A 16,825-nucleotide genomic window follows, 5' to 3' on the forward strand; every position below is an offset into this window, starting at 1 on the left:
TTCCCTAAAACAATGGCAAATAGCAGCTTAAGAGAATGTGGCAAAGGTCATAATTATTTTGTTTGTTCAAACATCCTGGCCAGTTTACATAGTGAGCTGCCACTGGGAATTGCACAGTTATCCTCTAAAATCAGATAAACAAGCTTCCTCGATTCAGCCATGTCTGGTGACTATGATCATGCTGGAAAGTCCTCTGCTGTTGCTCCTGATGAATGGGCTGCTTATGTTCTGCCAGAAGAAAGGAGAAATTACTTACCTGATAATTTCGTTTTCCTTTAGTGTAGACAGATGGACTCAGGACCAATGGGTATTGTGCTCTCCTGATAGCAGATGGGGCACGGAGTCAGATTTCAAAGCTGAAATCAGCCTACATATATCCGTGCAGCGTGCTTAGTTCTTCAGTATTGTCTTCGAAAAGACAGTGTGGATATATATTGAACTGGTTCAACTGATTTTATATATATAAAAAACTTTTCGAATTGGAAACCGCCAGGGCACTGAAACAATAAATGCAGACACCTGGGCAACTGCGGGTGTCTTGGATTAGAGATAGCCTGTGGCTTACCCTTTACTTGTTCAGTCTTGATATTTGATGTTCTCTATTTCTGGTGCAGCCGTGGGCGGGATGCTGAGTCCATCTATCTACACTAAAGGAAAACGAAATTATCAGGTAAGTAATTTCTCCATTTCCTAGCGTGTAGCCAGATGAACTCAGGACCAATGGGATGTACTAAAGCTACTCCCCTATAGGGTGGGAGGCTGCCCGTGGCCCACTTAGTGTTGCCCTTGCGAAGGCTGTATGCTCCCTGCCCTGAATATCCAGGCAGTAGAACCTGGAGAAGGTGTGTAGGGAGGATCATGTTGCTGCCTGACAGATCTTGGCTGCTGAGAGCAGCCTGGTTTCAGCCCAGGAGACTGCCTGGGCCCTTATAGAATGTGCCTTGACCTGTAGAGGTAAAAGGTTTTGCTGCCTCTATGAAGGCAGCATTAATCACTTCTTTGATCCAGCGGGCTATGGTGGCCCGCGATGCCGCTTCCACTCGTTTCTTCTCGCAGTGAAGGACAAACAGGTGGTCAGTTTTGAGCAAGGATTCCGATCTCTTCAGGTATCGGACTAGGATTCTGCCGACATTCAGGTGGCGAAGGAGGAGTGAGTCTTCCGAATCTCTGTGCTCATCTGGTGATGGTAAGGATATGGTCTGGTTCATATGGAACTGGGAAACCACTTTCGGAAGGAAGGATGGTACCGTACGCAGCTATATGGTGCCCGGGGGGAACCTGAGGAACGGTTCCCGACAGGATAACGCTTGAAGTTCGGAGATGCGCCGGGCTGAGCATATTGCTATCAAGAACGCCGTCTTTAAGGTCAAGAGATGTAGAGACAGGGTGCTTGTTGGTCTGAAGGACTCCCCTGCCAAGAAGTCTAGTACTAGGCTGATGTTCCATAGAGGCACTGGCCACTTTAGTGGTGGTCGGAGTTGTTTGACTCCTTTCAGGAAGCGAGACACATCAGGATGAGTTGATAGCCTGATCCCGTCCACTTCGGACCCGAAACAGGCCAGTGCTGCGACTTGGACCTTGAGGGACAAACTCTTCTGCATGCCATCCTGCAGGAATTCTAGGATCGTGGGAATCTTGGCTGTACTCGGTAGGAGACCTCGGTCTTCACACCAGGCTTCGAATACTCTCCAGATCCGTATGTAAGACAGATGTGGAGAACTTGCGTGCCCGAAGCAGGGTGTCAATCACGGCTTTTGAGTAGCTGTGCTTCTTTAGGCTAGTCCTCTCAAGGGCCATACCGTAAGAGAGAATCGAGCCGGGTCTTCGTGGGAGATCAGTCCCTGCATGGCGGTAGATGCAGAGGATTCCCCGCCAATAGTCTTTGCATGTTGTGTACCATGGTCTTCTTGGTCAATCTGGGGCGACTAGTAGGACTAGTCTTCTGTGGTATTCTATCTTGTGGATGACCCTGCCCAGTAGTGGCCAGGGTGGGAAGACGTACAGGAGGCTTTCCTCCGGCCAGTTCTGGACGAGAGAGAGAGAGAGAGAGAGAGTCGATTCCCTAAGATTGTGGTTCTTGTCTGCGGCTGAAGAATCTGGGGACCCAGGCATTGCGACAAGTTGCTAGTAGGTCCATGGCTGAGAGACCCCATTGATTTACTATCAGCTGGAAGGCTGTGTCCGCCAGCTACCATTCCCCCGGGTCTAGGCTTTCTCTGCTGAGGTAGTCCGCAAAGATGTCTTTTCCCGTGATGTGGGAGGCCGAAATCCCCCGTAGATTTATTTCTGCCCACTCCACGAGGAGGTCTATTTCCAGAGACACCTGCTGGCTCTTGGTTCCTCCTGGCGGTTGATGTAGGCAACTGTTGTTGCGTTGTCCGACATGCCTGACGGCTCGCCTTGGAGTCTGTGGCTGAATCATAGGCAGGCTAGTCTGACCGCTCGAGCTTCCAGGCGGTTTATGTTCCATCCTGCCTCTTCCTTGTTCCATTGTCCTTGGGCTGTCAGTTCCTGACAGTGGGCTCCCCACCCCCGCAGGCTTGTATCCATGGTGAGCAAGATCCACTTCAGTGCGGATAGGTTTATGCCTCTGCTTAGATGTTATTCCTGTAGCCACCATTGAAACTGCTCTCGAACCTCTGTAGGTAGCTGGAGGCGAATTGAGTAATTCTGGGATACCGGGTTCCATCGTGACAGTAGGGAACGTTGTAGCGGCCACACATGGGCCCTTGCCCACGGGACAACTTCCCGAGTTGATGTCATGAAGCTGAGTTCTTGAAGGTAGTCCCATACCTTGGAATGGACTGAGGTCAACAGTTTTTATAATGGACTCATTAGCTTCCTTCTCCGTGGAGGGGGAAGGTAGACCTTGTTGTTTGGTATCGAACTGGACTCCCAGGTATTCTGAATGGGAGGGCTGTAGACAGCTCTTGGCTGTGTTCACGACCCACCCGAGTTCTTGTAGTAGATTCTTGACTCTGTTATTGTTTGTAAGGTTTTGGGTGGACCCTTGGACACTGTGGCTGCTGACCATGACCGGGGGGGGGGGAAGACCCATGAGGGGCCACAGGTCAGGCTCAGCTTTAGGACATACAACACAGATAGATCTTTTATTAACAGTATTGAGGAGTCACCAGAGGTGGCAGTAGTGAGCAGAGATGAAGCCCAACTGGGCTTGTAGTCCCACAGGGCTCTGGAACAGCGATCCCACAATGGCTGTGCTGTAGTGAAGAGAAACTGAGATATTGAGTACAATGAAGTATATGCAGGGTTCTGGAATAGAGCCTCGTTGGTTGAGTACTCACACAGAGGTTTCTCTCGGTAGGAATCACAGGAGCTGGAGCAGAGGCAGGTCCTCGAGGAGAGAATACCTGGTTCCAGGGAACAGCTCTGAGAGAAGTAGATGGTAACTCACTGATGGTGTAGGCAGCGGTATCTTCCAGGCAGAAGTGAAGTCCAGGCAGCGAGTCCAGGAACATGGGCCCTCGAGAAGCGAGTACCGGTTCCAGACAGCGACCTGAAAAAGAGAGAGGCCCCCGAGGAGCAGGTACCCCAAAGAGAGTAAGTCCAATAATGGAGAGGCAGAGTAGCTAGGTACGGAGAGCGAATCCCATCCGTAAGGAGTTCACCAGTACGAATACCTGACCCCTTGCTAACTTGATTAGCTAGCAGTAGTGTAGGCTTTTTGTATTCGGGATGCGTGACGTCATCACAGGGGGACGCCCCTGAGGTTTGCGCCAAAGAAAGTATTTGAAGCAGGGCCATGCGGCGCGCGCGCCCTAAGGCAGCTGGACAGCATGGCGGGAAGCAGTGCCCAAGCCAGACCAGGGATGCCGGAGAGGACGGTAGGCAGATGCTGCAGCAGCCAAACATCCGTCAACTGCGGGAGGAGTCGCCAGAGAGGTAAGGAGGGTGGAGTAGAGATGTCTGGCAGCAACAGTCATAACACTCTGGTGGGCGCATGGTGACTCTCCTCCGAAGACTTTGCCCTGATCAGCCAATCGTCCAAATAAGGATGTACCAGGACTCCTTCTTTCCTCAGTGCTGCCACCACTACCACCATAATTTTGGTGAAGGTTCTGGGGGCGGTGGCTAGTCCGAAGGGTAGCGCTCTGAATTGATAATGATGGCCCAGTATCGCAAATCGCAGGAAGCGCTGTTGATGTTGATGGACTGGGATGTGAAGGTAGGCTTCGGATAGGTCCAGGGAAGTTAAAAATTCTCCCAGTTGTACCGCCATTATAACTGAGCGTAGGGTTTCCATGCGAAAGTGTGGTACTTTCAGGTAACTGTTGACGGTCTTGAGGTCCAGGATGGGCTGGAATGTTCCTTCTTTCTTAGGAACGATAAAATAGATGGAATAGTGGCCAGTATTTTGTTGAAGTGTGGGTACTAAGACTATTGCCTTCAGGCTGAGTGGTTTCCATTGCCAGTTTCTTGGAGTTGGAGTGACACAGCGATCTCATACATTTGTCTGGGGGAATGCTTTGGAATTCCAGAGAGTACCCCTCTCGAATGATAGTTAGGACCCACTTGTCCAAAGTTATCTTGACCCATCTTTGGTAGAAAAGGGTAAGTCTGTCCCCTATGTCTTCTTCCTGTGGATAGGTCTGAGTCTTCTCATTGTGGGGTACGGCCAGGGTCTGCCCCTGAGCTTGCTCCTCTCTTGAAGTGCCTGTTCTGAAAGGACTGAGACCTTCATGAAGGACGAGGAGCTTGGGACTATGTATTCTTGTAAGGTTTAAAGCGCTGCGATCTTCTACCCTTGGTTCTTCTGGGGGGAGGAGCACTGATATGTTCTTTTGTTCCCGTCTTCGGGTAATCGGGGTACTTGAGATTCACCCCATTTGTTGGCTAATTTCTCCAGTTCGCTCCCGAACAGGAGGGATCCTTTAAAAGGCATTTTTGTGAGGTTTGCTTTGGAATTCGCGTCAGCCGACCAATTGCGGAGCCATAGTTGTCTTCTTGCCGCCACTGCGGCGGCGACACCCCTGGATGAGGTGCGCATGAGATCTGCGGTAGCATCGGTGAGGAAGGAGACCGCAGGTTCCATTGCTTCTCCTGGCGTGGTTGCGTCTCTAGTGAGGATCAAATTGGAACGTGCCACTAATGCGTAGCAGGAGGCAATTTGGAGCGTCATTGCTGATACTTCAAAGGACTGCTTAAGGATGGCCTCCAGCCTTCTATCCTGGTCATCCTTCAGTGCCACTTGTCCCTCCACTGGGACCATAGTGTGTTTTGAGACTGTACAGATCATAGCGTCCACTTTAGGGGAACGTAGAAGTTCCTTAGCCATGGGTTCCAGCGGGTATAGGGCTTCTAGTGCCCGCCCCCTTTGAAAGTGGCTTCTGGAGCATTCCATTCCAGGTCAATCAGTTCCTTAATGGGCTCCAACATAGGAAAATAGCATGAGGATTCTATTCTAACATGGGATTCTTCTTTGGTTCTGCTGTGGACTCCATGCCTGGAAGACCCAGTGTCTTTATAGTCTGGGACACTAGGGTTGGTAATTTGTCCTTGTGGAAGAATCGGAGCATGGTCCGGTATGGCTCCATCCCTGGGGGAATTTCTCCTTCTTCCAGGGAGTCTGTATCGTCCTCTGAGGCATCTGGATCCCTGTCAGAGAGGCTCTTGGGTAGGAGAGGCATGTCTTGAGAAGCCCGAGGTGCCTGGAAGGGCATGTGCTTCCGGCAGGGTTTGAGTCAGGTGGGCGGCAGGGGCTGGCTGTGCCTGACAAAGGTTTGCAGCCCTTTCAAAAATTCCACTCAGGACAAGGTTCCTGGGTCCATGTTGATCCGGGGGGGGGGGGGGGGGGGGGGGGGAAGAGAGGAGGTTGTAGTGTTAGCCCCGGAGTTTTCCTGTGGGGGCGCCAAGTCTGAAATACTTAGGTCCATGATACCATCATCCATAGTTCCGGATCCCTCTCCTGGCTGTAGAGGGTCTTGATTTGGTTCTCCCTGGTTCTGTTCGCCCTGTTGGAACAGGAGGGATTCCAATCCAGGATGTGCGGCTCTCAAGTGGCAGGCTGGGCAAAGGAAGGGGCCCTTGGCTTTCTTGGATGGCGGTGCTATTGTTTGTGTGCGTATATGGGCTTAAAGACTCGCCCGAGCATGGAGTTATGCACGCGGATGCGCTTGGTTAAGGGCATTGGATATGCACAAGTTATGTGCATGAAGTGCGCACAAGTTGTGTGCGCGGGCAATGGGGTTTGTGCGCGCAGCACAGATACGTGCACCGTTGTGTGTGTGGCCTAGTTGTACGCTTACCCTGCCCCTGCGGACCGCCGGTCGAGGGAGGAAAATGGCGCCAATGACCCCGAAGGCAAGATGGAAACCCCCCCCCCCCCCGAGAGTCTCCACATGTGCGGACCCTCGTACCAAATCGGGGCCTGCCCAAGGAGGGCTGCTCAACCCGATTTTAAAGCCTTATTGGAGGAAAGATGGTACAGCTAGTCGAGCCTTGGAAACCAGAGACTTAGAAGTAAAAGGTTTCTACCTTACCTGGTGTCGGCGCTTACCTGTCGCATGCCGGGTGGTCTCCAGCTGCGGGGGGGGGGGAAAGAGGGAAATACCTTCACCGCCGCGCTTGAATCTGCACCCACTGCATTTCAGCCACCCTGGGGGCTAAGTCCACGCCGGGATTCGGCCGGACCAAGGCTCGCTTCTGAGGAATATCGAATCGACCTTAGGAAAGTCTCAACTGGTGGAGGGACCGTTAGGTTTCACCGCAGGAGAAGTGGGGCTCTCTTAAGGTAAATTTATCTCTTTCTTTCTTGCTGTAAATGTTACACTATTCTTGTTTGGGATAGTGTCCGCATCTGCTATGGAGATGGAGAAATACTGAAGAGCTAAGCACGATGCACGGGTATATGTAGGCTGACATCAGCTTTGAAATCTGACTGCGTCTCCCATCTGCTATCAGGAGAGCACAATACCAATTGGTCCTGAGTCCATCTGGCTACATGCTAGGAAATGTATTTATATACTGCACCGTGGGGTAGGAGTCTATCCGTCTAGGCGGTTTACAATAAAACATACACAGTATCGTAACATACATCATACATCACATTTACATTAAAATTATTAATTCATGCAAGCAATGTAAGGTTCAGTGTAGAAAGTTAGTTATTGTATGTTGTAAGCACGTGTGAAAAAGTAGGTTTTTAGCATTTTTTAAAATTCTGTACGATTTGCTGTTAAAACGGATATATTCTGGAAGTGAGTTCCATAGAGTTGGACCAGCAACTGAAAAAAAGCTTGTTTCCGGGTTAATGTTAAGCTAGCAGTTCTTATTGAGGGAATTTCCAGTATGTATTTATCTAAGGAGCGGAGCTGTCTGGTGGGTCTGTATATTCTAAGTAATGAACATAGCCAAATTGAGTTGGAGTTATTTTCGGGCCGATACAGTAAAGTCCATGGGAGAGCGGGCAAATGCCCGCTCTCCCGGCGTGCACACAGGCCACTCTCCTGTGCGCACAATTCAGTATGCAAAATAGGCCCGGTGGTAAAAACAGGTAAAAGGAGGCGCTAGGGACACTAGCGCGTCCCTAGCGCCTCCTTTTGTACCGGAGCGGCAGCTGTCAGCGGGTTTGACAGCCAATGCTCAATTTTGCCAGCGTCGGTTCTCGAGCCTGCTGACAGCCACGGGCTCGGAAACCGGACACCAGCAAAATTGAGCGTCCGGTTTTCGACCCGCGAGCAGACTTAAATTATTATTATTTTTTTTGTTTAAAACTTTTGGTAACTTTCGGGACCTCCGACTTAATATTGCCATGATATTAAGTCGGAGGGTGCACAGAAAAGCAGTTTTTACTGCTTTTCTGTGCACTTTCCCAGTGCCCGAAGAAATTAGCGCCTACCTTTGGGTAGGCGCTAATTTCTGAACGTAAAATGTGCGGCTTGGCTGCACATTTTCCTTTCTGAATCGCACAGGAATACCTAATAGGGCCATCAACATGCATTTGGATGTTGCAGGCGCAATTAGGTCCGGGGGGGGGGGGGCGGGGGTTGGAAGCGCGTTTTCGGCCCCTTACTGAATAAGGGGTAACGCTAGCGCGTCAAAAACACACGTCCAATTGAGGATTAACAGTGCACTCCGTTGGAGCGCACTTACTGTATTGGCCTGATAGTAAATTGTGAATGATAGAATTTTATGTCGTGCGGTATGGTATTGGAAGCCAATGTAGATGCTGTAATATAGGTGTAATATGTTCTTTGCATGGTACATTACATAACATTTGTGCTGTGGCATTTTGGATGAGTTGTATTGTAGATAGAGGTAGTCCAAGATATAAGGAATTGTAATAGTCTAGGGTTGTAAGAATCAGAGCTTGTGTAACTAAACGAAAGTCGTATGATAGTAGTAACGGCTTGAGGTTTTTTTAACATATGTATTTTGAAGTAAAAAAAAAAAAAAAAAAAAAATCTATTTCTGATATGTTGTCAATCACACCTAAATTCTTTGCATGGGATGTTATAGGTATGTGCTGGTTCTCAAATGTGAAGGTTTGAGGCGGCTGATGTTTTGAGTCCGGTACCGTTGATAAATAGATTAACTCAGTTTTAGTGGTTTCCAGTTTTAGCCTGGTATGAGATAACCATATTTTTATTATTGTTACATAGAGTTGTAATAGAGAGAACGTTTTGGACCATGACTCAGCAAAAAGGACAGTAAACTGTATGTTGTCAGCATAGATTTTAAAATTTAAGCTGAGTCCAGCTAGGAGATGGCATGGGGTAAGAGGTATATGTTGAATAATAGGGCTGAAATTGCCGATCCTTGCGGTACACCTGTTTTTGTAGTGAACCAGTCAGATTTGGATTTACCCATTGTAATTCTTTGTGGGCGGTTTGCGAAGAACGATGAGAACCAGGGAAATCACAGCATAAGAGATCCAATTAGCAGCATCAGTACGTTACAGACTTGATTGAAGCACTTCTTACTGACCCAGCTTCAGTCTCCAATCTACTAGGGTTGAGGGTGGAGGCATGTCACAGAATCCCCCCCAAGAGAAAAAGGACAGCCCTATGCTATAAGGTAAATTATGGGCGTTGGCCTAGTCATATCTTGGTTCACCTTCTGGTTCTATTAAACATGGCTAAGAGTAACACTCATGCTGTAGTGTTTGGGGTTTATTCTAAAGGACATACAGAAGTCTGAAAAGATGGCTGCATGCATATTTATAAATATAAAATACTGATGTACTTATATGAAAGTGCATTCACTTTACAGAATAAAATCTCACAAAATGTTCTCTCATTACTTACTAGTTCTGCAAACAAATCTGGAGGTATCGTTTTAATAACAGCAAACAAGTTGTCAAAATCTGCAAACAAAACCAGACTGTTTTTAGTACATACCAACAGAGAAATAGTATAGAATTGACCTGGACGCAATAGTCATCTTACTCATTTAACAACTAGCATACCGAACCTAATGGCACCTGTGTAAACTGTTATATTTTTAATAAAATTACTTTTTGTGCCTTACTGTAAACTATTGTGACGGTATCCACCTTAATGACGGTATAGAAAAGATTTTAAATAAATAAAAACAAACAAACAAACAAACAAAGACAGACAGACAAAAACCAGCTTGCCTGTACCATCATGCAGACAACATTCAGCATGGCTAAGGACCAGCATATTATGAGGTTGGGTAGGCTTCATGCCTGCCCGGCCGTTGTAATATGGTGCCAGGCTCGCTTATGGAAGCCTGGCATGTTCAGCTCGGGGGGGTGGGGGTGTAGAGGCAGCGGGACAGAGATTGGGTGGTTTAATTAAACAGATTGGTTCCCATGCTCGGTTTAGCTGGGGGCGGGAGGAGTCAGTAGAGGGTTTACCCAGCATTCTGCTGGGCAGATTCTTGTCCACGGCTGTGTTTTCGGCACTGCATCGTGATGCTTCACGTATCGTGAGGGTTTTTCCCTTGCTGGTTAGCGAGTCCTTGCCGGGTCTGCCGTATGTTCGAGTGTCGCTACAGCAGTCTCTTCTTCGAAAGGACCGGGTCTGTGGTGAACGTGAGAACCGTGAAGCCGACAGAGGAGGCGGAGGGGCTGGAGTTGGAGGAGCAGGAAGGGAGCCTGTTGTGCTGGCGGTGAGTTCGGGTGGGAGTGTGACCCGGGGGCAGGCTTCCAGGTCCCGTGCGCGTGGGGGCAAGGCTGTGTTGGCAGGGAAGGAGGTGGGCTCTCCCGTGGCGTCCCTGCTCTCCGCATGGTTAGATTCGGGCCCTTCCCCCCCGCCTCAATGTTTTGCAGGAGCCGGCAGTTCCTGTTCCTCAGCACACAGAGCTGTCCGGTGCTGTAGCTAGTGGGGCTGCAGCCTCTGATGCTGCTGTGGTTTGCCCCGAACCTAGGCCCAGTGTTGGGGTTGATTCAGGGTTGGGAATGTTTCTCCCTGGGTATAGGGTATATCCAGTTGCCGGGCCCCAGGCTTTGGGCCTCCTGGGTGGGTCCTTCCAGGTTCCCCCAGTGTGGGCCCTCCCAGGGCCTAATCCGACCTCACTTTCCCGCATGGGATGAGGGTCCATCGCCGTCATGGTAAGGGTGCCCTCCGGGATGGTTCCCTGCCCCTTCAGTGCCCCTTTGGGGTGCCAATACCGAGTCGTGGCGGGGAGCTTCGGCTCCCGCCTCTTCGAGTAGGGGACCTCGAGGTTGGCCTTATTTCTTTGAGGGATCACGGGTAAGGCCTCCTGGCTTTGGGTCTTCTGAGCCTGCGGTGGCTGCTCCTTTTTATCCACAGGTTCCTCCAGAGGACGCGGCGATTGACGGACCGGGGCCTTCGTGTCGTGAAGAGTGGCGGAATGAGCCCATATCTGCTGCTACCAGCATGTCCGTCTTCTGGTGTAAGTGGTCCTGTCAGCAGACAGAATACATACAGCCCCACAGTTCCAGCTTCTGTGGCGACCGGTCCAGCTAGCGATTCGAATGCTGCGCCACAGGTAGGGGCTCCTGAGCTTCCGGTCTCTGGTTCCGTGGCTCCCAAGAAGCAGGAAAGGTCTCGGCGCAAGAAGAAGCGTTCCCATTCCAGCTCTTCCCATTCTTCCTCTTCAGCCTCATCTGGTGCTTCGCGGGGGGGGGGGGGGGGGTGTTGTCCTCAGTGTGGGGCCAGTGGAAAGAGTTAGAACAGGGGGCACCTGCACTTGTCAGCCTATCAGAATTGTGGGAGGATGTTCAGAGGTCTCTTCGGCGGATGATCAGACAGACAAAGGAAGTACATAGATATCTTCACATTGCTGGTGGGTTGCAGGGGGAAGAGAAGGGAAAAACAGAAGAAAGAGTGGGGGTGACAGATCGCAGGTTGTGCAAAGAAGGGTGGCTCGTAATGTGCTTTGGATCCGCTCATTCCTCCAGCTAGCCAGTGTAGTGGGTCACCATGACCCGGCCCACTATGGGACTTTGCTTGCTTACGCCGATGCCATCTTGGATGCTAGTCGGGTGTATGAGGGTTGGTCGTGGCTGAATTATGATGAGTACTTTCAAGACCAAATGGAGAAGAACAAGTACATGACTTGGGGGAACTAGGGATTTTGGTATGTGGCTGACCCAGATGGGGGTCTAAAATGGGATCTACTGCGGTCACGGAGGCTGGTCGGGTTTCTAGTGTATTGGGAGTGCGGTCCTTTCGGTCCGGCTCAGGTTCAGCGAATGGTAGTCGAACGGGAGCCTGCTTCCCAGATGTACAACCGTTCGGCCTGCAATTTTCCCGATTGCAAGTTTCGACATGCCTGTTCCGGCTGCGGATTGGGTCATACCGCATCCAAGTGTCCGAGGCAATCGGCGGTGGGACTGGGGGCGGAGTCATTCCTAAGAACACCCCTAAGTTTCAAGGATAGCTCCTACCCCTGTCCGTTTGGACACCATGCTGTCATGGCTGGGTAGGTACCCAAAGATGGAGGTTGCTCATCTTTTGTTTAAAAGGTTTTGAACAAGGTTTTTGTATTCCTTTGGAGATACCGGTTGGGGTTGGTGAGGGTCAGAACTGTCCATCGGTTCACAAATTGGCTCACATGGTCACAGCAAAATTGCAAAGTGAGATTGCTCTGGGAAGGATTGTGGGTCCTTTCCTGGTCCCTCCAATAGCAGATATGGTTTTCTCTCCTTTGGCTGTGGTACCAAAGAAGGAACCGGGAAAGTTCTGTCTGATTCACAACCTTTCCTTATTGGAGGGCAATTTGGTAAATGACTACATTCCGAAGGATCTCTATACGGTGCAGTATGTGTCTTTCGAGAGGGTGGTAGTGATGGAGTGGGGGCCTTGTTGGCCCAGGTGGACATAGAATCTGCCTTCAGGCTTCTCCCGATCCACCCCGAATGTTTTTCGTTGCTGGGTTTTCGTTTTCAGGATGCATTTTATTTCGATAAGTGCCTGTGCTTATTTCGAAGCTTTTAGTTCTTTTGTTCATTGGATAGTAGCTGAAAGAGCCGGGGTAGCAAACCTTGTTCATTACCTGGACGACTTCCTGTTTGTAGGTGAGGCGTCGTCGGCAACATGTTTGCAGTTATTACATTGTTTTCAGAGTACCGCTGCAGAATTCGGGATTCCCATAGTTGAGGGCAAGACAGAGGGCCCCAGTACTTGTCTGGCCTTCCTGGGCATTGAACTGGATTCGGTTGAAATGACTTCGCGACTACCTGCTAATAAAAGTAGTAGTGTTATGGGATCTCATATCCCGGGCAGTGCGGGCCAGGAAGATGACAGCGTCAGATGTAGTGCTTGGTGGGGAGTCTCAACTTTGCATGTCCTGTGATCCCTATGGCCAGGGTTTTTCTCCAAAGACTGAATTATAGTATGACCAGATTGCGGAAAAGTGGACATCGTTTTTGCATAACTCAGCGGTTGCGAGAAGACTTATTGATTTGTGACCTTTTTTTGGCTGATTTCAACAGTTGTTCGCTGTGGCAAAGTGAGGCAGTATCTAATCATCATGTGGAACTATTTACTGATGCTGCTGGTTCGGTGGGTTTTGGTGCCTACTTCCGGGGTGCTTGGTGTGCAGCTGTTTTGGCCAGAGGATTGAAAGGAGGCGGGGTTCACCAGGAACATCATGATAGGAAACAATTCCAAGAAGGTAGTTTCTGTAGTTTTGTGGGGTTCTCAGCTTCAGGACAGAAAGGTGGTCTTTTGGTGTAATAACTTGGGGGTCGTGGAAGTTATCAACAAGCGGGCAGCCAAGTGTTTATCAGTATCGGAACTACTGTGAGAGTTCGTGTTGCACATCACTGTACGGGCCAGGCATGTCCCAGGTGTAGCTAACTCCATCGCTGATTCGCTTTCGCGTTGCAAGTGGACCTTGTTTCGAGAGCTCGCATCAGAAGCTGATCAACAGGGAGCGTTGGTGCCGCCTTTCCTCTGGAGCTTCAGCACCCGGAAGCATGGAAGCTGCTCCAGGCATAGTTAGCTCCTTCCACGGGGAACTGTTCTGTGAAGTCCGTGAACAAGGTGGTGTCCTTCTTAGCAAGACAGGGCTGGCAGAGGGGTCCGGTTTGTCGAAAGGGCTAGAGGGTCGGGAGATTCCAGGATGGCGGTTTACAGACAGCTGGCTGGATTTTCATTCTTCATGAGGGCCCATGGTTGGGGTTTTCCGGTGGAAAGGTTCCCGATTCGTCGGTTACTAGCGGGTTGGGCTCACGGTTCTCCCCTGGTGGGAGGACAAACAGCTGCCCATTACCCATGACATTCTGTGCCAATTGTGGGATGTGCTGTCCGATATTTGCGATGAGTATGAATGTTGTCTGTTCTATCTGGCTTTTGTCTGGGCATTTTTCGGTGCCTTTTGCATTAGCGAGTTGGTTGCACAGGCGACCAAGGAGTCTGATGAGTCTGGGCTTCTATTTGTTCATGTGCGTATTAGTGAGGATTCGATTGTTCTTTTTATTCACAGATCCAAGACGGATCAGCTGGGCAGAGGGTCCTCTGTGGTGCTCCATCCTGTGCCAGGTCTGCGAATTTGCCCTGTAGCTAATGGTGTTGCCGTTGGGCGAATTCGCCCTGTGTGTGGGGGGTGCTCACTTTCTTGTGCATCGGGACTTGAGGCCTTTGACGAAGTAACAATTCGAGGCGGTTTTGCGGGTTGCTTGGCTGCCTTAGGAATGGATACTTCAAGATTCGGGGCTCACTCGTTTCACATTGGGGCAGCCACTTCTCCGGCAATCTCCGGCCTGTCGGGTGAAGTGATCCAAAGAATAGGGAGGTGGAAGTCGGATGCTTTCACTAGGTATGTGCGCAAGGGTTCTACTTAATCGCACAGGATACTAATTTTTCTCTTTTTGCAGGTCCAGTCTGATGCGAAATAGTCATATGGATTGTGGGACACTTCTATGTGGCCTGGGCCTATTCACATGCTCAAGGGCGCCCTTACGGGACACACCTGAACTTGGGGAGTCGTGTCCTTCTATTGGTTGGGGCGGAGGGAGATGTGCTGGGGGGGGGGGCGGGGACGGGACGACTGTTATTGTGTTTGCATCAGGGGCTTGACTGTCTCTGCCCACCCGGATATTTTGATTATTCACCTTGGGGGGGAATGATTGAGGTAAGATGTCTGGCTGCTGATTCATTGGCATGGTGCGCAGAGATTTAATGTGCGTTTCTGTTCTGCTGCCTGCCACCGTTCTCTGTTGGTCTGACATAATTCCTCGTCTTGCAGCGATCAAGAAAAATATTTGGCATCGATGTCGAGCCAAGGCCAATCAGCAGATCAGTTCTTGGCTGACTTTGATAGGGAGTTTCATATTCAGCATGAGTGGTCCTGGGATATGGACGCTGGTCTTTTCCGTAAGGATGAGGTACATTTATCCTTTATTGGTTTGGATTTATTCTTGAACTCGCTGCAGGAGGCCGTGGAATGTATTCTTCATGGGAGTATTGGCTGCATCTTTGGTGGTCGCAGATAATTCTTACCTGCGCCTGTGGCGGGTAGCCTGAGCCGATTGGGGGGGGGGGGGGGGGGGGGGGGGGGGGGTTATGCCTTGGTTGACTGCTGTCTGACCTGACAGGGGGCATGTCAGGGGTTCCTAGCCTAACAACTGCGTGCAGTTGCTGGTACGGCTCCTTGCTGGACGGTGGTGGGGATAGATCTAATTGGCTCCTTGCTTAATGGTGGCGGGAGTCATGGGATTCGATAAAAGATGGGCGCTTCATACAGGCTGGGATAGCCTGGGTTTACACGGCTTGCTGGTTTGTGGCAGATAGGCGAATTTATTGATACATTTGCATGGCTCCAGCTCTGGGGGTGTTTAATAAAGCTGCGGCCTGTTGACTCCCAAATCTGTTGAGTGCATATTTATTCTGTTGTAAAGGTGGGCAAAAGCATCAGCCCTGACTACCCATAAGAAAATGATTTTGAAATGGTGCGTTAGCAATGTTCCAATGTTGTTCCACAGTCAACAAGGACTACAAAATGTCTACTTTGGGGAAAAAAAAAGGAAGTTGAAAAAGTTTGTTGGGGATTTGACATTACATGACAGTTTAATTAGAAATCAATAATTTAACATAATTTTAGAATTATTATTGAACAGCACCTGGAACACAATTGTAAAGGGGAAAAAAAGGCTGATAACATTTTTTTCTAACACATCGATGTTGATTTTTGCCCTACACAAATCACCATAACATTGAATAGCCCTTTAAAATAATCCACTTCATGGTTATGATCCCATGTATTTTTTGTTTATTTTTGTTACTCTTCTGTCAGCACAGAAGCAAAAAGAAAATAGACTTAGAACACTGGGGTCTGCCAAAGCTGTGACCAGCATCTGCTTGAACCCAGTGGACCCCTTGGCTGAGTAACTGCATTCTTACAATATCAACTAGCAGATCGTTTCAGAAGTATTATTATGATACAGTTAAATGTTGCATAATAATTTCTAAAAATAAATACAATTACATCCCAACGCCCAAACACACCTATTTTTTTTTTTTTTTGGGGGGGGGGGGGGGGAAAGCAACGTAATTATCATATGCTGCTACTTTAGAAAGTCACTGTATTCGCATGATAAAACAGCTGAGACTATTTTTGATTTCCACTTGAGAGCTTTTTCTAAATTATTCCGATCACAAAACTTAGCATAATTTACAGAATAAGCTTTTTCCCCCCCCCCAACTGACCATACACGTCCAATAAATTAATATGCTAATAGTGCTCAAAACACCCCTGAATGATTTGGAATCTTTCCGAAGGACGCAAAGACTAATGCATATAGCAGGAGACACCATAGCCCCCAAGTCATCATAAATTCATAGTTCTTCCGCCATCTAACAAGACTACAGATCCCAGCATGCAGTCGAATAAAACCAGGCCTGGCTTTTCCGGTTCCTGGCGCCATCCGGAAGACCCAACGTCCAACAATCTCTTGTGCGTTCCCGGGCGTGGGAACTGATGCAAAGCTCACCCAGCGCTGCCAAACTCCTCCCGAACACGCCGGCTCGCGCCCCGCTAGCAGCCATGGAATCCCGCAACCACGTCACAACCCCTTCCAGGGCAGAGTGCGACCTCCTCCAAGATCACGGTGTGAGAGACGCTCTTCGCTCCCTTTGACTCGAAAGGCTCTCCAACGTCCTCTCTGATTGGAGAAGCAGTTACCGGTACCTCTCCCCTTCCCCGCCTACTTAACTCCTCGCGATGCTAATTCCTGGGGCAAAAGGAGCAGTTGGTGATCTGCATGCAGAGCTGTGATTGGTTGTGAAGCTTGGCTCGCCCTGTTCTGCTGCTACGGCGGGCATTAATAATTAATAAATCACATTTCTTCTGTAAAGATCGGGCCGTTCATATTTACTTCTATTTCTCTGTGCATTGAAATCCGTCCTCACCCATATTATTGGTAGAACTG

At 49.5% G+C, this 16,825-nt stretch overlaps 1 protein-coding gene across 1 annotated transcript in view; it reads right to left on the reverse strand.

Annotated features, from left to right (window-relative positions):
• The window catches only part of COMMD6 (COMM domain containing 6), a 63,424-nt gene extending 46,851 nt beyond the window's left edge, over nucleotides 1–16,573 (reverse strand). The window contains exons 1-2 of the mRNA XM_029603028.1: nucleotides 16,388–16,573; nucleotides 9,267–9,325 (exon numbers count right to left, since the gene is read on the reverse strand). Of these exons, the coding sequence (XP_029458888.1) occupies nucleotides 9,267–9,325; nucleotides 16,388–16,442 (114 nt within the window). The 5' untranslated portion in view covers nucleotides 16,443–16,573. The remainder of the gene's footprint in view (nucleotides 1–9,266; nucleotides 9,326–16,387) is intronic.
• Between the last annotated feature and the right edge of the window lie 252 nt (nucleotides 16,574–16,825).

The sequence above is a fragment of the Rhinatrema bivittatum genome, chromosome 5, assembly GCF_901001135.1.
Source record: "Rhinatrema bivittatum chromosome 5, aRhiBiv1.1, whole genome shotgun sequence".
Taxonomy (NCBI): Eukaryota; Metazoa; Chordata; class Amphibia; order Gymnophiona; family Rhinatrematidae; genus Rhinatrema; species Rhinatrema bivittatum.